This window comes from Columba livia, chromosome 5 (genome assembly GCF_036013475.1).
Source record: "Columba livia isolate bColLiv1 breed racing homer chromosome 5, bColLiv1.pat.W.v2, whole genome shotgun sequence".
In the NCBI taxonomy this organism is placed as follows: domain Eukaryota; kingdom Metazoa; phylum Chordata; class Aves; order Columbiformes; family Columbidae; genus Columba; species Columba livia.
In genome coordinates, this window is record NC_088606.1 from 2,780,281 (window position 1) to 2,800,901 (window position 20,621).

At 46.4% G+C, this 20,621-nt stretch overlaps 1 protein-coding gene across 12 annotated transcripts in view; it reads right to left on the reverse strand.

Moving 5' to 3' along the window:
- The window catches only part of NIN (ninein), a 69,436-nt gene that overhangs the window by 17,469 nt on the left and 31,346 nt on the right, over window positions 1-20,621 (reverse strand). For 10 of the 12 annotated variants that reach the window (XR_010472669.1, XR_010472671.1, XR_010472670.1 and 7 more), the window contains exons 8-24: window positions 19,639-19,806; window positions 18,209-18,345; window positions 16,653-16,793; window positions 16,300-16,474; window positions 15,404-15,514; window positions 14,237-14,326; window positions 12,989-13,142; window positions 12,543-12,664; window positions 9,725-10,251; window positions 7,066-9,057; window positions 5,094-5,219; window positions 4,404-4,473; window positions 3,286-3,501; window positions 2,805-2,918; window positions 1,819-1,941; window positions 1,182-1,295; window positions 256-402 (exon numbers count right to left, since the gene is read on the reverse strand). Coding sequence is in view for 9 of the 12 variants with exons in the window: in XM_065063052.1 (XP_064919124.1) it covers window positions 256-402; window positions 1,182-1,295; window positions 1,819-1,941; window positions 2,805-2,918; window positions 3,286-3,501; window positions 4,404-4,473; window positions 5,094-5,219; window positions 7,066-9,057; window positions 9,725-10,251; window positions 12,543-12,664; window positions 12,989-13,142; window positions 14,237-14,326; window positions 15,404-15,514; window positions 16,300-16,474; window positions 16,653-16,793; window positions 18,209-18,345; window positions 19,639-19,806 (4,527 nt within the window). In the remaining 3 variants the exon portion in view is untranslated. The remainder of the gene's footprint in view (window positions 1-255; window positions 403-1,181; window positions 1,296-1,818; window positions 1,942-2,804; window positions 2,919-3,285; window positions 3,502-4,403; window positions 4,474-5,093; window positions 5,220-7,065; window positions 9,058-9,724; window positions 10,252-12,542; window positions 12,665-12,988; window positions 13,143-14,236; window positions 14,327-15,403; window positions 15,515-16,299; window positions 16,475-16,652; window positions 16,794-18,208; window positions 18,346-19,638; window positions 19,807-20,621) is intronic. The other 2 variants (XM_065063060.1, XM_065063061.1) reach the window with 1 other exon arrangement.

Consider the following 20,621-nt stretch of genomic DNA (forward strand, 5'->3'; position numbering starts at 1 on the left):
AAGGGACACGCAGGAGATGGACCGATATGTCCTTATATTCAAAACTTATTGCAAGTGTTTTAAAAATAACTTTAAAATCTGCGCTTTATATACAATCTAACAGGATTGTATATAAACTACTAAATACAGAGAACATCAAAATAGGGCTTTTTTGTACCCACATCCTTTAAGCTTTTTTTAAATTAGCTTTATATCACTTGTCTGTAAACCCCGGCATGCAAAGCCAACCGACCCCGAGGCACCCGAACCCGTTACCTTTTCATTGGCATTCTGCAGTTGCTTGTGCAAAGACATCACTTCTTGTTTCAGAGCTTCCTTCTCCTGTTGGCTCGCCCGTAAGTCCGATTGGAGTCGGGACATTTGAAGGTTGGTATTTTGCAGCGTTTCGTCAAGACTCTGAACCTGTCCAAGAGCAGCAACACACAGCTTGGCCTTCGCTGGACCAACACTTCTAACTTTGGTTTGCTAGGACGTCTGTGCACCACAAATCACCCACATTTAGGTTCTCAGATCGAAGAAGTTTTAACTCAAAGGGACTTTGACAGCCCCCCTTTAAAAATGCTAAATGTTTTTCTGACTTTCTGTTCCAAATTAGGAACCGATCTAGTCAATGGACTGAAGTTGGACCAAGGGTTGGACTTGCTGATCTCTGAGGTCTTTCCCAAGCCAGTCGACTCTGTGATTCAGCGACTCTGAATACGGCAACGAAATTGCATTCAGAGACATCTTCCACCCCTGAATATTTATTGTGACGTGCTGGGAAGAGAAGATTTCTCTTGAATTATTTATTCTTCCTGGTGGCCCATGGCCAACAAGGAACCTCGAGTGTAATCAGCCCAGCAACAAGCCATTTTTCCCTGCCTGGTGAGAGATGGGCCATGGACAGAAGGGCAGAGTCCCTGCAATATTTTAGGAGTAACCAGGCAGAATGAATTGGCAAAAGGAACTTTTAGATGCACAACAACATAGCTTATTCTCAGGGAAAAATCTCCCTCATTGCATTTAACAAGTTGCCTCTTGTCCTTTAAGAATGTCGCTTGGAAAGCCCATCAAAGCGGCCATTCTTAGCTGTGTGACATCTTCACACATGCTAGGAGATGGCTGATTTATAAGAAAAAAAGGCACTGAAAGGTTTTAAAAGTGCTTTTGATCTCAGGCTATAATAAAAACCACTGTTATACCTTTTCTTGTGACACGGCGAGCTGTGTTGTCAGGGTCTGACTCTGCTGTTCCCAGGTCTTCTGTTCCTGCTTCAAGCTGCCGATTGCGTTCTCTAAGCAGCTTACTTGAGCTACCTGAAATAAGATTACATCAGTAAGCCCGACTCATTCCGGATTTAACTCTATTTGACTCTGAGTGTTAAGCCAGAGGGAGTTACAGCTACGCAGAGAAAATTGCAGGAGAGCAAAAAAACCCTTCAGCCCGAATCTCCACACAATGAGATCATTATTTATAGCGTGTATATCAGTTACACTGCTCAAGTTCAGCATCAGAATATGTTAGAGTTGCAATAAAAGCACAATAACACTGTCTTCCTTGTCCCGCTGCAATATTTATATCCAGGCCTCTGTTCCTTGCAATGGTTGGAATTTTCTATATAATCAAAGAAAAGTAAAGCTGACCTTCCAAATCTAAGCTTTCTCTTTAAAACCAGCTAGGAAAAAAACAGAGGCAACTAAGCCTTTATCTGGCTTGAAGGTAAAAAAACCAAAATGCAAAGTATTTTTACAAGTTAGAGTGATACAGATATTGATATAAGAATTTTAACAGCCCACTACAGCATGTGGGTAGCGCCGTGGATTTGCAGTTTGTTCTTACCTTATCAATACATCTGTTTAATTCCTCACTCAGGGCGTCTTTCTCTTTCTGCAGCTTTTCATTTTTAGTCATTAAGCTCGAAACTTCATTGTGAAGGTCCGAGAGGTCGGGACATCTGGGCAGCTGTGGGAAACAAACCCCTCACAGCTGCATTTCTGTGCTGTTTCCAAATTTTGCATGCAAAATAATACCGCACTGCTGACTTCTGATCCTTTTCCTATTTGATACAGCGCTTCAGCTTAACACTCTGCCTTCCCCTGTGCTGCTCTGTCTTCACTCACTCAATCTTCTGTCTTTAATTACACTCAAGCCACAATCCACTCTTCACTGAATAGGCCTCATCTGCTTTTAAGACCATTATCAATCCTAAGCTTTGGGTGCAAGCGCTTGACGCTGTAAGGAAAATTACTTTGTGGAGCCCTAATCAGGAGAGCTAACTCATTTGTAGCCTTCATTATCTATGTTTATTAGCATATATTTACAGCGGATTGAACTGCGTTTATACAGGTGATAACTAAACACTCCAGGAAATGATCCCCAGAAGCTGTGAGACATCACAGTCTCCAGATGGGTTTAGCAATAGGAATTATCTCCAAGAGGAAACGCTGGAAGAGACCCATCCTTAAATTGAGCTATATGGGTATCACCAGGTACACAGGGAAAATGTTCCCCTGCCTATAGTGTCTGCACAAACTAGAAAAGCTGTGTCCATTCCTTAATTAGAGCTTTAAATCTTCGTCTCCATTGTCAAAGCCTGACTTTGTAAGATGCACTACTCTGGAAGACCTTTTGGTGAAGGCCACAGGAAACAAACCTTATTTGAACAATTCTGCATTGTAGCAAGAGACTGTTTCAAGAGGTTTTATATTCCCCTAGTGTTATGACCTTTCTTTAAATAAATCAGCTATTTCCAACTCCAGCAAAAGAGCAGAGCACATTAAGAGCCAGCCAGCGATATCTGATAGCACTCGAATAGAACACCATACCTGCTTTGTCTTCTCGAGTTCCTGCTTGAGCATGTGGTTCTCCTGCTCCAATACATGAGCCTGAACCTTCATTTTCGACAGCTCCATCTCCAAGGAAGACACCATAGTTGATAACTGCAAAAAGTACAAGGCTTCAACTTAGGGGACACGCAGAGTGACAAAGGTTAAGCGGAGGATGCTGCAGCCCGTGACACAGCTGTGAGCTGGGATGGCACTGGACTGAATGGAACAGGCAGGCTGGAAAACGCAGGTAAATACTGAGCATCACTACGCTCCGTTTTCAGGACAAACCCACGCACCTGGCTGCTTTGGCTCTTGCCACGTTCTCCTCCCACTGCTGCACACAGGTGCATTTGCAGCTCGCACTTAGGAAAGTTCAGCTTTGAAAGACCCCGCAAAGTTCAAGAAAGGGATGCTCATTCCACAGCATCTCCTAAAAGTTCAGTTGTCTCATCCCCTTAGACACAGTGTAACCTCCTACCTTCACTTTGGAGTTCTCCAGTTCCTCTTGGAGTACCAGTCTCTCCTTTTCCCATTCTTCCAGCGTACACTTTCCCGCTTCCCTTTCCTTCTGCTTGAGCACCCTTGCCAGCTGTTGATTCAGATCCTGCACATCTGCTTGATTTTTGGAGTTCCTCTGGCTAAGTTCTGTATTTTCAGAGTCCAGCTGCTGGTTCCTGGTCTTCAGATCTGCCACCTGGATTGGGACAGTAGTGTCAGCAATGACTGCATTTACACCAGAGATGAGATTTTGTCAAACATTTCCTTTCTTAAGATGATTAAAAGAACTGCCAAGTGTCACTCCAGTTCTAGGGTGACTCTGAGCAGCAGGGCACAGCTATTAACTCTACTCTCTTCTCTGTAGCACCACTTTTATTTCCCTGTAGCTATTTAACTTGCTTCAGGCTCTAATTATATGCCAAATCAAGTAGAAGCATATTTAGGAGTAGGAATCTGCCTGATGGTCAGCCTTACAAATTGTTAATTTCTCATAATTGGCCTTAATTATAGCAGCTTTGGTACCAGTCATCTGGCAAAGCACCCTGTTCCTCCTTCCCATTTTGAGGGTTGTGCTGGTGAGCTAGTGGATTATTCTGAGCAAGCAGAGTTTTACAAAGCAATAACAAGAGGGACAAGGATGTAAGAGCTACTTAAACCTTTTACCTTGCCATTTAGCATAACAAACCACCCTTAAAATAGAAGTTGCAGTCTCACGGATATGAGCAAATGCTCAGGGCTGGCAGGATTCCTGGAGCCAGCTCGCTGGGAAACAAGTAGAGGCTGAGTCACATAACCTCTGTTTCCCATAAGCATTACCCACAGAGACTACAAAATAAAGATTTTCAACTTTATATTTCTATTAAATAAACTTTCCAAAAGTGCTCTCAAGTCTGTAAGCAAGATAGTTACAGCAGCATTGCGGGTGTCTCCTGTTTAGGTCAAACAAACCTCATATCAATCCCAAAGAGCTAATGAGAACATTTATCAAGAAGTTAAATATATATAATGGTCATTTGCTGTTGCCTTTGTGGCCATCTAAGGAACAACTTTTATACAGTGATGATTTCTGCAGAAGCGGTGATGGGCTCAGTCGTATACCTGCTTTTTCAGGTTGTCAACCATCTTCTGTACAGCCACCTTCTCCTTTCTCACAGCCTCTATCTTTTGCCTAAGGAAAGAATGGCAGCTCATTAATATGAGGGTCACTTCTTAATATACACAACTACAAGAACAGGCTGGGTTTTGACATTTCCCGAAACGGTAATTGTGGATATTTATTTATTGCTTGGCATCACCGTTTTGCATGAGCTTGGCAACCGCTCCGCTCCTCAAGGTTCCCCACATAGTTCTTTTCTAGAACGGAAGAACAGTCCCAGGATCATGGATGGTTATTGATGCACAAAAGACCAAACCACTGCAACGCTCTCACACTGTACGTCTTTTCTAAGGCTACCCCAGCCCAACAAGCTCTGCCTTGGCTGAAACCAGAATAATCACATCACGTCACCTCATAAGTAGCTCTTGGTTTGCATGTGTCACTGGGTCATCTCAACCCCTACATTTAAGCCCCTGCTTTGGCTCTAGGAACGGGCAGGACAAGCTAAGGCAGAGGAAAAGGACAACAAACAAACTGTCAGCTGGCTGGATTTCCAAAGGCGCCGTGGAATAACCCCCATTTCAGGTTTTGTAGAACATCTAACACACGAAGGAGCTTTAAGAAAAGGGATGTGACCATCACACTGGCACCGCGGGGAGAGCCCGGAGGTGCACATCCCGCTGAATTCTTACCGCATTTCTTCTCGGGATCCATTCAGCTCCCTCAGCTTCAGGCTGGAGGCATTGCCTTCCTCATTTAACAAAGTCACTTCATTTTTCAGAACAGTATTTTCTTCCCTGAGCTTCTCAGCTTCACACCTGTGGCAGAGAGACAAGCGTAAACTGTTTCTATTAGATCATCTGGGCCCACAGGGAGAAAAATCCCTAAAAGCCAGTACTTGTAATATTTCAAAACAAAGCTACAATTGACTTATTTTATGTATGAACTGTATACAGATTTTACATTTTGTTTAGCAAGAGTGCTTCCAAAATCCTTGAAAAAGGGGTTTTTCATGCATGTTTTTGTACAGCTAAAGTTAGTTATAAATCTAAGATACCTAGTAAAAGTTTCACAGTGTAGGGAAAAGGGACCTGGGGGTCCTGGGGACAGCAGGGTGACCATGAGCCAGCACTGGGCCCTTGTGGCCAGGAAGCCAGTGGTACCTGGGGTGGGTTAGAAGGGGGTGGTCAGTAGGTCAGAGAGGTTCTCCTGCCCCTCTGCTCTGCCCTGGGGAGACCACACCTGGAATATTGTGTCCAGTTGTGGCCCCTCAGTTCCAGCAGGACAGGGAACTGCTGGAGAGAGTCCAGCGCAGCCACCAAGATGCTGAAGGGAGTGGAGCATCTCCCGTGTGAGGAAAGGCTGAGGGAGCTGGGGCTCTGGAGCTGGACAAGAGGAGACTGAGGGGGGACTCATTCCTGGGGATCAATATGGAAAGGGGGAGTGTCAGGAGGATGGAGCCAGGCTCTTCTCAGTGACAACCAGTGGTAGGACAAGGGGTAATGGGTACAAACTGGAACACAAGAGGTTCCACTTAAATTTGAGAAGAAACTTGTTCCTGGTGAGGGTGGCAGAGCCTGGCCCAGGCTGCCCAGGGGGGTTGTGGAGTCTCCTTCTGTGCAGACATTCCAACCCGCCTGGACACCTTCCTGTGTAACCTCATCTGGGTGTTCCTGCTCCATGGGGGGATTGCACTGGATGAGCTTTCCAGGGCCCTTCCAACCCCTGACATTCTGAGATTTTGTGATTCTATGTCTTTCAGTCCTTAAGTTACAAATGACATAACTTTAAACAGCTGAACTCCACAATATGCAGACTCCTAGAAGAGTGAGCCGTTTCCCCAGCTGTTTCTAGAACCCAGTATGCTGGGAACAGTGTTAAAGTGCTTTTTCTGTCCTGAGGCAACTGGAAAAAATAACTTAACCATGGTGCAATACCCAAAAAAACCCCAATTTCCTGCAGGAAGCTGGTGCTGAACAATAATTAAGCCACTTGTAGGCACTTTATGGCCTTCAAAATAATCCTTGTGGTTAAAAACAAGTAGGTAACCTGTTATGTTCTCTGTGTTATAATGGTATTTACCATATCACACACCTGATGGATTCCTAACACTTAAGTGCTTCTGCTGGGCAAAAAGTTACTGTAATTCTCTAGTATTAACTTAAATATTGGGAAAAATAGAAGCACTTTTAGCATTCCAAGTAACATTCAGTATTAGAGAGGAAGAGACCAAGTGAAGAGGTGATATTAGTAAAAGCTAAAAGCATTCTGGAAGTGTTACCGTAGTATTTTGGACATAAAAACACAGGGGTTTCTGATGCACCGTCAGCTACACACTGCGAAGGTGACAACATCCACAGACAGAACAGCTGGCGGGTTGCTCCTGGTTTACCACACAGTGTTAGGCCACGCTCAGAGAGGAGTAAGTCACACGGGTTTATTTCAGCCGCTGTTATCCACGATTAATCAGCCTGTTCACTGTTAGAGTCCAAGGCACCAGTTTCTAAGCAGAGTTAAACTACCGCGGTTAACGCAGCTGCCGTGCAGCACGTGGGCGGCTACGAAGCGATGAGTGGGACGCTAGGTTAGTTTTTTAGATTTGATTCCCGTGGGGCCGGCACGTTTCCCACAGTGTTTTGGGTTTTGTTTTTAAGCGTACGTTACCTCAAAAGATCAACTTTTTGCTGCAGCTCAGCGCACGTGCTTTGCAAGCCGTGCGGCACGGTGTTCCTCTCCTCCTTGGGGATGACCCCAGCAGCTATTTTCTCCTTCAGCTTTCTGTTGGGTTCCAGCAGGTCCCTCTTTTCCGACGACGTTTCTGTCACCGCGCTGTCGCTTTGGGCACGTTTGCCTTGCTGACCTGTAGACATGGCTCCGTGTTCTTCCAGCTTCCCCAGCTGGCATTGCAGCCTTAACTTGTCATTGTGTGCAGTGATGTTCCCTTGGCTATCTTGGACATCTTCTTGGAGGACCTCTGTGTTTTCCTCTCTGAGCTTAATACTTTCCAGTTTACTTTCTTCTAGTTGGCAATGAAGGCTGCTCAGCTTATGCAGGTTGTCTTCTAGCACTCTATTTTTTTCAACTAACTCTATCATTTGAGATTTCAGATCCTCATTTTCTTCCTGAATTTCTTCATGTAGCAACAGAAGTTGAGCCTGTGCTGTTGATCTGCCTTCTAACTCTTTCACCCTTGTCCAAAGCTGAGCTATTACGCTTTTCAGGTCACCATTTGCCAACCCAGGAGTGCGATCAAGCTGGACCGAGGCTTCACTCAGTTCTTCAGCCTTTTCAAGCTCAACCTGCAGCTTCAGCGCATCAGAAACCAACCCTTTATTTTTGGGAGCTATTCTGTGATTTAGCAGGTGAACCTTCTGCTGTTTCACATCCTTATGTAGTGTTTTTGGTCTGGGACCTCGCTCAAGAGTTTTCTCGAGATCTTTCTTTTCTTGCAGAGGCACCCAAGAAATCAGCTCTAGATTTTCATCACGACCCTGATGGCCATCGGCTCCCGGCGCCGCTTTCCTTCCTTGCATCTGTACCTCAAGGGCACGGCCACCTGCCTGGGCTTGAACAAATGGTTTCTCCAAATCTGAATCAATCTCACTCATTTCTTCCAGGTCTGTGGCATCAGCCTCCAAAAGGAGAAGGACATTTGAATCTGTTCCTTCCTCTGCATCTTTACAATCGCTGGGTGACCCTTCAAAAATGGGATCTGTGTCATCCGGCGGCTGAGATGGTTCTGAGCTGGAGCTGGGGCGTCGCAGGGGCTCCCGCTCCATCACCCGCAGCCTGTGCTGCAGCCTCAGGATCTCGGCCGCCATCCGGACATTTTCCTTCACCGCTCGCTCGTGCACTTTCTGCAGGTTTAAGAAGACATCCGCGTCATCTCCCAGAGGCGCCACACCAGGGAAAGCAGCAATTTTGCTCTTTGCTTTTGCATACTCATCTTCCAGGAGCCTATAATGATTTTGTAGTGCAGAAAAGCTACGGGTCTCCCACTGCAATTTGTGTATTTTCCCTTGAAGGTCTGAGATTTCCAGACTCAGCTCGGCCTTTTCAGTTTCTGCTCTTACACAAATGTCTTGGTTTAAACTCTCCAAAGCAACAAGTTTGGAATTGAGGTCTTCTTTCTCTTGCTTGTATTCACTGTTGAGTCTCTCCAGCTTTTGCCTAACCAGCTTCCCATTTTCCTCCACCACGGATATACGCTCGTCTTTGTCCTTCAGCTCTTTTTCGTGGTCGTTTTGAAGCTGCGTTATTTTATCGTTCAGCTTTTTCTCTTGCTCCTCAGCAGCGTTCCTCAGGTCTTGCAGCTCCTTCTGAAGCTGCTCTCTGTCGCACACGAGCTTGTTCACTTCTTCCTTGAAGTTCTTCTCCAGGAGATCTTTCTCCAGGCTCAGGGCAGTTGAAACAGCTTTTTCACTCGCCAGACTCGCCTTCAGTCGCTCGTGGGCTTCAGCAACCTCATCCTTCTCAAACTCCCACCGCGACTTCTCCTCTCTTTGCTGTTCGGCAAGTTCACGCAGCTCTCGCTGGTGACGTCCTTCTAGGTTTTGGATCCTTTCTTCATATTTAGTCACAAGTGTTTGTGTGTCGACAGAAAACTGAGTTTCTGCATGAGACGCTCTTCTGTTATAGTCACTTGCCATTTTTTTCCTAAACACGGTTAACATAATATATTACCAAACTCCGGGCTAACTCGGAGGTTCAAATGCCTTTTCAGGCTGAATAAAATAAATCGAAGCATGATTTGATGGATGTTTCTGAGAGCCAAAGTTACATTTAGGGCAACTTGTTGAAATCTCAGAAATACAAGTCTAATTGCACTGGAAAAGTATAACTCACAAAATGTCCTCAGAAAAGGTTTCATGTACAAGATATGCCCTTCTATTAATCCGATCAGATTTGTGGGGGCAGATCGTTCTTACCCCCATCTGTCCCTGTCACAGGGGCCATTTCAGTTTCTTTTGACACTTGGTCCTGGCTCAAAAAGCATTTACCAGCCACCCCTTGATTTCTTCAGAAAAGAACAACTCTGAAAAGCCAAATGCTTTAAAAGTACAAAGCAAGGACTTGTAAAGCCCAGGGATCCTGAACAGAGCTCAAATTAATCACGTCTGGTTATGCTTTAGCACTATTGTTGCCTCTGGGTGAGCTAAAAATCAGTATAAATATCTGAGAAAGGTCAGAGAAAAAACCCCTGGATAGCAGCCCAGTGCTCTGGAATAAAACAGGTGACAATTAGTACGGGTGAATTAAACATCGGCACTGATTTCTGCACTACGCCTTGGTCACCACACCAAGCCATGGAGGTGACACTCACCTTTCCTCCTCCAGGTCCTGCTGATGCTTCCTCAGCAGCTCCTGTTGGAGCTTCTCCTTCTCCAGGGCATGGAGCTCCGCCATCCTCTCCAGCTGCTCGCGAAAGCCACGTTCCAGCTCTCCCTTCTCTTCCTGCAGCGTCTGCACCAAACCCCTCATCTTCTCTTCCACCCAGACACCGTTTTGAATCAGTTCTTCCCGCTCTCGACTGAACTTCTCGTTCACCTCCTCCAGCCTGGCTCTGACGTCTTCTTCGTGCTCCTGCCTCAGTAGTTCTTGCAAATTGGCTTTTTCCTCAGCGAAACTCAGTTTTAGTTTGTTTTTCTCATCGTTGTGTTCACAACCAAGCTTTTCTTGCTGTTCCCTGAGCAGTGCTGCCTCTCCTTGCAGCTCTGCAATTTGATTTGTAAGGGCAGCTATTTGCTTTTCCATGACGTGCATCTCCCCAGCGTACTTCTGCCTCAGATCCTCCTGCTCCTTTTCACAGTGGGTTTTCATCTCATTTAGCTGCTTCTCGTAATGGCTCACCTGCAAAAAGGAAAAACCAGATGGGATGGTTCATTTCCTACGGAATGTTCTACATAGATGCTTTCTCAACGTTTCTGTATTACGTATTTCCATGTATTCTACAGAATATTTTGATTTACACATTCGCATCTTATATTGATTTCACCTGCTAAGAACTCTGTAGCGCTCAGCTTTATTTCTTACTGTGATAAAGACTATTGTGCAGTAGCCAGTGAAATTCAGGCTTTTCCATTAAACAAATTTGTAGCAGAAAGAAAAGAAAGAGAGAAGCAACCAGCAACTTTCAAGCCCTAAATTAGCTTTGCAAATTGCAAGTGGCCTATTTCTTTCATTGATTATTTCACTGATTACTACTTCAAAACCTTCCCCAAATTAAAAGGCAGACAAGGCCTTTCCCTTTAAAAAGGTTTATTTGGTTGGTTTTGTTTCTTTATTGTTCTTGCATGTGTTTGTGGTTTTGTGTGGTGGGTTTTTTTAGATTACATTTATTTATTTTACTTTTACAAGTGACATGAGACAAACCCTTAAGGAAAATGAATGATTTCAGCGTAATAATGATTTGGGGGTAATATTTTATCAGTTGCCTTTTCCCACTCCCATCCCAACACAGTTTCAGTGCACCTGTGTTATGCCATACACGAAATGAATAGATTAGAGTTCTATAACAACTATAATCATATAAGCATCTCTCATCTGGAGGTGGAAACTGGAAGCTTGATGGGACCCCCATCTTCTGGACCTGAATGACTCCTGCAGAGCGAACTTGGACACATCCTGACCAGAGCAAGGCAAGTCTTTCTTGCTTGGAAACAGCATGACCAGGACATGATAGCGACTGTAATACCACAGGCACTGCAGGGGAGCTGCCCCAGCCTCCTAAACCCATCTTGACCCGAAATTTCTCCACATAGAGCCAACAGAGAGATTTCTGCACGTGTGGAAAGATTAATCTGCAGATGGACACGCAGAAAATCACGGAATAATTTTGGCCGGAAAAGACCCTCAAGATCACCAAGTCCAGCCATTAACCCACCCCTGGCACTGCCCCATGTCCCCGAGAACCTCATGTCCGTCTGTCCAGCCCTCCAGGGCTGGTGACTCCAGCACTGCCCTGGGCAGCCTGTTCCAATGCCCCACAGCCCTTTGGGGAAGAAATTGTTCCCAGATCCAACCTCAACCTCCCCTGGCGCAACTTGAGGCCGTTTCCTCTGCTCCTGGCGCTTGTTCCTGGGGAGCAGAGCCCGACCCCCCTGGCTCCAAGCTCCTTTCAGGCAGTTCAGAGATCAGAAGGTCTCCCCTCAGCTCCTGTTCTCCAGCTGAACCCCCCAGGTCCCTCAGCCGCTCCATCACACTTGTGCTCCAGCCCCTCACCAGCTCCATTCCCTTCTCTCAACTTGCTCCAGCACCTCAAGGCCTTTCTTGGTGTGAGGGGCCCAAAACTGCCCCCAGGATTTGAGGTTTGGCCTCCCCAGTGCCCAGCACAGGGACGGTCACTGCCCTGGGCCTGCTGGCCACACCAGTGCTGGTAAAATCCAGGATGCTGGTGGCTTTTTTGGCCACCTGGGCCAAATGGGGAGCTGACTGCTAATTTTCAGTAGCACAGCTATGATAACAGCAGAGCTTCCATAATCCCACAGCACAGGTCACATCTCAACTCCACTGTACCGCTCAAGCACGGCATTTAGCACCACAGGCTCCTGCCGGCAGCTTTTCTAACCCACAATGATCCCACGCTAGCAGGAATGAAGTGGATAATTTGGCTGCAGCAGGCTTTCCAGACAAAAAACACAATACAGCCTCAGAAAGGCTCACTGCTCTCTCCTGAGCTGGGGGATCTACTGCAGCATTTTAGCAGGGCCTGTTGTGACAGGACAAGGGGTGATGGTTTAAACTAAAGGAGGGACATTCAGGCTGGACACGAGGAAGAAATTGTTGCCCTGAGGGTGGTGAGAGCCTGGCCCAGGTTGGCCAGAGAGGTGGTAGATGAACCATCCCTGGAGACATCCCAGGCCAGGTTGGACAGGGCTCTGAGCAACCTGAGCTGGTGAAGATGTCCCTGCTCATGGCAGGGGGGGCACTGGGGAGCTGGGAACGTCCCTTCAACCCAAACCATTCTCTGATTCTACGATTCTTTCAGCCCTCTCCATCGCCCACCGTTGTTCAGAAAGAGCAGAGAAGGTAAAGCTTCACATACATAGAAAGGTTATTATTTGACCATGAATTAAAAGTCATTTAGGACCATTCCACCTGTATGAAGAGGCTGTAAAAATTGTGAAGTTAAAATAGCTTACTGTGTCTTCAAGCTCCTGTTTGAGGTCATGTAGATCCCTGTGATGTTGCTCCTTCAGTTGTTCAATAGCCATTTCAGCCTCAATGCTCATATTTAATGGGTTGCAGTCTTCTGAACCAAGTCCTTTAAAAACAGTAATTATATATGTATACTTGAAGCCCAAAGAGACACATTCTCAACAGAATTATTTCATCAATTTAAATTTGTTTAGGCAGCTACTTGCAGCTCTTAAATTCACATCACGCACACAGACAAGAAACTGCAAACATTAACTTCAGCTTTGAATATAATACATCAGTTGCATTCCACTTAACGTTAAACAGCAAAACAGGGGCGGTGTTTGAGTCTAATTGTGAAAGTTTGGGTAAGTTTTTGCATAATTGCCTCTAAGATGTTACAATAAATAACTACAGCGCTGAAGTTGGTGATAGAGGAGATGTGCTTTACCTTGGTCAGGTTCAATACCGCTATTGCCATGAATTTTGAAATCGATGTCGAACTCTTCCGACAGTGAACTTTTCAGCGGGGGTCTGAGCGCTTTGCCTTGGGCACGGGACTCCTCCAGCTCCGAGTGCAGCTCGTCTATCTGGTCCTGCAGCTCCTGCAAGGGGGAAAAAGAAGCTTGAGTGAAAGCAACCAAGGCAGCTGAGCATCTCCCATGATGAGATGTTGGAGAGGGAATTAGAGTAGGGAAAGACTTGTCAATAATCCTGCCGTCACGCCACAGTCAGCCATCCCCCTACCAGCTAAACATCACCCTTCTCCAGGTTCCAACACATGCATTTCTTACTAAAAGAGCAAAACCTTCTTCAGACTGACAGCTTGGATATATTCTGCCTATAAAGCATATTGTGCTCCAGGACCTTTCACTTGATTCCTTCTTCCTACGACCTTTTTTAAACAGCAGCTTAGGAACATTTTCAAACAGTCGAGAAATACCTCCTTGAGCACTTATCGACTTGAAAAATCAAATCAGAAGCAAAAGATCAAATTAGCAAAGAGATACCCTCATTACTGCATTTACCATCTGGTACTTCTGCCCACTTGCCAGCGGAATATCCCAAGTGTTTGTGCCAAATGCCATGTGCTCAGCTCAACGAACAGCGTTTATTGAGGAAAACGAATCCCTGAATGTGTAAACACACAGCTCTGCAGATTTGAAAGCTTTGGAAAGTGAACCCTGAGCACCGATTCATATCTGCCAGCACTCAAAAAGAACAAATCAACCGCATATTCAAGCAATGTCATATCAAGAAGCATCAATTCAACAAATATTGCTAGACAATCTTTGCTTTCAAACTGCCGTTTCCTAACAGAGCTACCATGTTGTTTGAGATCTAGACGGCCTTTTGCCAAGGTAGTTCTTTATTGAATGAAAAGGATCATGCAGAACAGATGAACCGAATGCTCGTAACCATAGCGGTCATCAGAAAGTAGATATGTAAACACATAACTTGCAAGCCCACTTTAAATAAGTATTTCAGCCATGCAAGATTTGGGCAGGAGAAGCCAAACTGTACATTTTCCGTTTTATTTTAAGAATATACTACTAGTTTGGAAACCACCAAAACTTGGATATATCTTATTTCTGCTCTTACTTCCCGCAACTCTGTATTGCAAATTTATTTCATAAATCAAAAAACGCCTCGTGTGTAGTTTGCAGAAAGGGCAGATGGGTGCCAGGTCTCCACTTACTCTGCATTGCCGCTCGTACTCGCTTCTCATCTGCGCCAGCCTCTCCTCCTGCAGGAAGAACTCCGCGCTGCTGGGGTCCAGGTCACCGAACTGAAACGGCACCAATAAAACCAGTTATTTTCCCACCAACCAGCCCGGATGCCATTCGCAAACCGTCCTGCAGCCTGCGCCCTCTCCCCTCTGCTTTTTATTTGAAATACACAAAATCTGCTCCCCTGCTGGTAGGAGACAATGAGCAACCTCCCTAAAAAACACTAACTGCCATCTCACCATAGCTCTCATGCTAACTTGGACTTCAGACCACAGCTGTCTGGCTTAGCGTATGCACATCCCAGCTGGATAAATAGTCCCGACTTAAAAGTAGTTTGCAAAACAGATGCTGGGTGAGAATCCCAGTATATGAGTCTTTGTCTATAGGTGCACACACAAAGAAATGCCTTTGGAGAAGTGATATTCTGAGGAAGAGGGTTTTTTTTATGCTGAGGGTGGTGAGAGCCTGGCCCAGGTTGGCCAGAGAGGTGGTGGATGAACCATCCCTGGAGACATCCCAGGCCAGGCTGGACGGGGCTCTGAGCAACCTGAGCTGGTGAAGATGTCCCTGTCATGGCAGGGGGGGCACCGGATGGGCTTGGAAGGTCCCTTCAACCCAAACTATGCTATGATTCCATTATATGATTCTGTGGTACAACCATGATCTGCTGCTCACCTTGGTTTTCACCAGAGTTTAGCAGAGATGCCAGGTAGCACCAAGCACCTCGTGGATCATCTGCCTTAGAAAGCACATGCACATTGGGTCTACCCACAACTATGTGCTGGGGAAAAGAATCCCTGCACATCTGCAGCATGATTTCTTCACTGCAAGGCTCCCAATGTTAAATGGCTTAAAACTACAGCTAAAGTCGGATATCTTTAATTTCCTTAACTGTAAGTCCATCAGGTGGTGCACATCAACAAGGCTTGGTGCACATCAACCAAGGCTTGGTGCACATCAACCAAGGCTTGGTGCACATCAACCAAGGCTTGGTGCACATCAACCAAGGCTTGTGCCTCGCTCACATCTGGATAGACACCCCAAAAACCTCCAGCTACGAGTTAAATTGGCAGCTTGAGTGCAGTAACTGAATAGTGATTTAATTTTGGACGCATACTGGGAACAGGAGGATTTACCTTCTCAGCCAGGACGTTTTCCAAGTTCCTCTGCAGTTTGCTTGCCAAACTTTCACACTCGGCCAGTTTTTCTCCTGTCTCCAATAGCTCGCTCTCCAGGCGGCTGTTTTCCTGCACCAAACACACACCCCCACAACAGCATCAGCATTTGGAGAAGGAAAACATTAGGACGTGGTAACTCACTAGGAAAGAGTCGTCTCCCGGTTGAGTCGGAGTAAATCACTGCTACATCTTCAGCCAAAGTGAGGAAATGTGAATTTGTTACCCGTGAACATACAAGCCCTCCTGTCATGTCAAACCAGCAACTTTTGCTTGTCAGACACCACCATTCCCTTTAACATTTGCTCAGGTTAAACAAATTTTAAGTTATATGGTAATGCAGCTGCCAGATTCAGAAGAAAATTGTGACTGAAGTGTTTTGTAATAAAATGTTGGAAAAGGATGCGAATCTGTGGGGTCATGGGTGAATGATACCATTGCATTAGACAGCAGGTAGTTTATCCAAAGGTATAACAACAAACTTGCTTTAGAGTTCTTTTTTTTTAAGCAATATTTTAAGCTTTATCAAGACATTATCTCCAGGTTGGACAGCAAAACAGCCAGCGAGGCTGCCAGCCTGTCTGATAGCTGTACACACACACACTCTGCACTTGATGGCAGCAGAGATTCCAACTGGAGCCTTATGAATCCAAGGAGTAACCTGTCCAGGTGACCCAAAAAAACCCAACTCTCATGGATACACCTCTGTCTTGCTGCTGAAATCACTCTCCACCAGCTCAACATGCACACTGTAACACAGCCTTTCAACAAGGATGATGTTGCAAGCATCGCTCCCCACTTTTGAGCATCTTTGCCCCTTTTGGGGGAAAATGCCAGCTGCATTTCATTCCCGTTACCTTCAGGGAAAGGGCCAGGCGGTCCCGGGTGTAGTTCTCATCCGTTTTCAGCTTTTCTATCTCCTGCTCCAGCTCCAGCCGCTGTTTATTAGCCTGCTGCAGGATCTGCTCCCGCTCCCTCCGGAGCTCGTTCTTTAAAGCTGCAATTCGTTCCTTGTACTCCTCGTCCAGCTTCCTACAGAGACATCACAGGGAAGAAGAGCTTGGAAAAAGAATCAAGATGCAAACGCCGCTGCGAGTCGAGCTTGGTGGCAACCAGCGGGCACAAAACCTCTACCTCCATCACTTGAGACCGCGCAATGCCACAGCGGCGATCCCAAAGAAGAGGGGAGGGCTGAGCTGGGATGCCGTACCTGAGGTTGTACTCGTTCCGGCGCTCGATCGCGGCGTGGTGATCGTCCACTTCCGAGGCCATCAGGGATTTCAGCTTTTCGGCTTTTTCCAAGTCCGACCGCAGCTTCTCTTTCTCTCTGGCCACTTGGTCAACCCGCTCCCTAGGGGAAGGACAGCCGGCCTGGGTCAGGGCACCCCTCCTGGTGCCCTAGAAGGTACTTGCAAGAGGCTTGGCAGAGAAGAACAGCTCGAAAAGCTCTCCAAGGGCCTTTTATCATCAGCTGCACTTAGTCACTAGATATGAACTTGCAGAGCTCTGGACCTGTCTCGGTATCCCCCAAGTTCCTGAGACCCCAACACTTGAACTCCTCAGCTGTGCTCTAGCCCCACAAATTGTAGCACTATGCCATTTTTCCAAGACATTTTTTGCCTCATTTACCTGTTCTCACCATTTTATTACCTTTATCACTTCATCCTTACACTACATCCAGTCTGATCTTGATCACAACTTGTAAGGTCTGCTACCTTGAGCAGCTTTCTTGATGGGAACTTGACAACAAATCTTTGAGTGAACGTAAAAAGGCATTTAGAGATGTAGATGCAAACCAACAGTGGGAAACCTCATCTTGTGAGGTCTCATACAACCTAAGTGGGCAGCTCACAAGCACAAGGGGTAAAACAAAGAGTTAACAGGACACACACAGTCTTAATGACCAGCAAAAGTCATCTATGGTGTCGCATGAAGATCCAGAGAGGTGGTGGATGAACCATCCCTGGAGACATCCCAGGCCAGGCTGGACGGGGCTCTGAGCAACCTGAGCTGGTGAAGATGTCCCTGCTCATGGCAGGGGGGACACTGGGGGAGCTGGGGAGGTCCGTTCAACCCAAACCATCCTGTGATTCTATTCAAAGATTTGCAGCACAAATAAAAGACTTCTAAAAATAGAGCTTGTGCACATGGCAGATGGATGCAAACCTGAGGGTGCAAATGCTTCCAGCAAGGGTCCCCAAGTGGGGTGGACAAGATGATCCATTGGTGTGTGGGAAGAAATACTTGAGCTTCAGTAGTGCATGTACATAATTTATAAATTAATAAATATACATACAAGGAAATACATATAGGGAAATGTTTCCTGTGCCCTGTACTCTCGCACTGGAGAAGCCTGCATGGCAAGTCCAGGGCAAAGTCAAACTGTGTTGACTTTCAAATGGAAAAGGTGAGTGGTGTGCAGTGTTTTTGTACCTCACCCGCACCTCTGTCACACGGCTAAATCTGCGGCCATCAATGACCATTGCGGAGTGCAGTGATCGTTTCCAGACCACAGAGAGGGGCTGAAAATAGTTTTAAAATATATTTTAAATATATTTTTTTCTGTAATAACTGTTTCTGAGTGTTCTAGCCATGCAAAACAAGAGAGTTGAAAGTTTCTGCCCAAGCTAACAGAGAACCAACCCTTCCAGAGCCGCTTGGAGAGGTGCTACGAGCTGCCATTAATCAGCTGCTAATTAAGCGTCTGCATGGCCAAACGGAGAAGGCCGGGAGGACACGGCAGAGCCGGCGATCCCGGTGACTTACAGCAAGTGTCTGATCTCCGTTTTGAAGCTCGCCAGGGCTGCCTGGTGGACTCCGTTCTTGGTTATTAAGAGCTCGTTTTCTAGCGCCAGCGTCAGCTCTGACAAGTTCACCTTCCCGTCCAAGCTGAAATCCAAAGCCTGCAACACAACAGCATCGTTAGAGCAGAACGAGCTTTCCTGCCCTGCAGGAGCCTGGAGACATTTGTATGTGAAGTGACAGAATAAAACGAGGAGGCTCAGGGAAGATTTTTGCTTGCTGATTAATTTGTCACAAATGCCCGTGGGGGGATAAACCAGACATTTCTGTCACCTCCCGACGTTAAAGAGCTGCTGCCAGCTGCGGAGATGGAAAGTGTCCTGGTTGTGCTGCAAGACCAACAGGAAATTAAGCCCACGCCTGATTAAAAGTATTAATTCTCTAGGGGACCTCACTACACTGGCCTTTTTACATGTTAAAACGCCGCAAGAAAAGCGGTTGAAGATGTTCATGTTAAACACAACCAGCTCTTGCAATAGAGACGGCACAGGAGAAGCCTCGCAGGAGGTATTTGGTAGCAAAGATCCCACCTCTTTGAAAATAAATCATCGGTAACTCTTTGTGATTTCCTTCAACTTCACTCTAAGTGCAGAAGGAATAATGGTGGGGCTGAAACTCTGTGTACACTGGAGAAACCACCCCAGTGACACCAGTGACAGCAAGTTACCCGTGGAAAGCAACGAGCAGAAGCGAAGGTAAAGGTGTGCAGTGCCAGTCCAGCAAAGCCAGTACCAGGTTAGCAAACTGGTCAGCACAAGCCCAGACTACTAGTGAGTTTTAAAGCCTTGGCAATGGCAGAATTTATTATAACCTGGATATTCAATATCCACGCAGGCATTAAATCCCAAGAGAAATCTGTCATGATTGCTGCTGGGAACCCAGCGATGCTCACAATAGACACGTGAAATTGTCTTTTCCCCTTCAAAGCTTCAAGATGGACAGGGATGGGGTTTACTTCAGGTCTCTGATTTGCAACCTGCATCACCCTTTTACTCTATAGAATAAAACGCTAATTACTGGGCAGGGTTTCAAGTGCTGTCCTCCACCCCAGCACCAGTGATCATTCAGGTCATTCTAGCACTAAAAGGTTTGTAAGTGCAGCTATTTAGCAAAGTAAAGGAATTAAAGTGCTCTCTACAAATATCGGTGACCTCTGCGAGCTAAGCTGAAAGTCACATAACATTTTTATCGTTAACATTTAGTTCTCTGGGATGCCCCATCATTTCAATAAAGGAAATGATTGGAAATTTCCCAGAACAGTTGGAATGTTGTTGTTAGGATGGGGAGTTTTAAAGAGGGAAAAAGAATAATCCAGCTACACTCCAGCACCCCAAACTGTGGAAAATCATAATTAAAAATGCAAATAAAAAGGGTGGGATGGAGGTGCCAGTTACCTTGAGGATCTCCTGGCTGTTCTCGATGCCCTCCTGGTGCCAGCAGTCCAGGACACCCTCCACGCAGCCGTATCCCATCCCGTCGTCCAGGCTGGAGAAGAGGCAGAAGCCGAGGGTGCTGGGCATGGCCGAGGGGGTGGTCGTGCGCCTGCCGCTCTCGTCGAAGGACTGTCGGGAGAGGGTGCGATGGGGCGCGGGCAGAGCCGGGCATCTGCCAGCCCCGCCGCCACAAAGGCTTATCAATGCAATTTCGCTAACAGTCCCCTGGAGATTAAGGATTAAGGTCTGGCTCTTCCTCACAAACCCCCGGCAGGAATGGCGCTGCTGACCCCACGGCACCACAGCCAGACGCTCGGGATTTAAAGTATATCCGGGGAGGAGCAGTTCAGAGCTGCCTTCAATGCTTCAAAAAGTGTTTTTGCACTGTCCATTTCTGGTTTCAAGCATCACCTCCCCTCAAAAGCCTGCAGGGAGCAGGTGCCCAGGTACTCTTGTTATAACCCTCAGCTTCCAGCCAGAGATGGGTAGCACATATCAAACTCTTTAATGATTTTTTTCTTTAAAGGTTATGGGACCTGCATGCCCACAATCTCCTGCCTACCCCAGGCCACCATTTGGCATCTACTTTACCCATTTACTTACTGCACTTTGCGGCTTTAAAGAACCATCTCCAAGCCACACTACCATAATGTGGACCCAACTCCCATTTACTGCGAGGGTGTTTTCTGCATTATCCCCCACACACCCCAACATATCCAGAGGAAACCTGCAGCAGCTTCCCCATCACTCTGGCTGCACTGCTCACCGGAACATGCCCAGCTCTGCCAGCACCTGCTGCCGTGATGGGGCAAGGGGACAATCAGAGCTGCCCCATCACAGGGACAAATATGGAAGAGGAGGAGACTGGCCAAGTGAGATTTGCTCAGGAATCCTCTCTCTCTTCTTAGAATCATAGAATCACTTTGGTTGGAAGAGACCCTCAA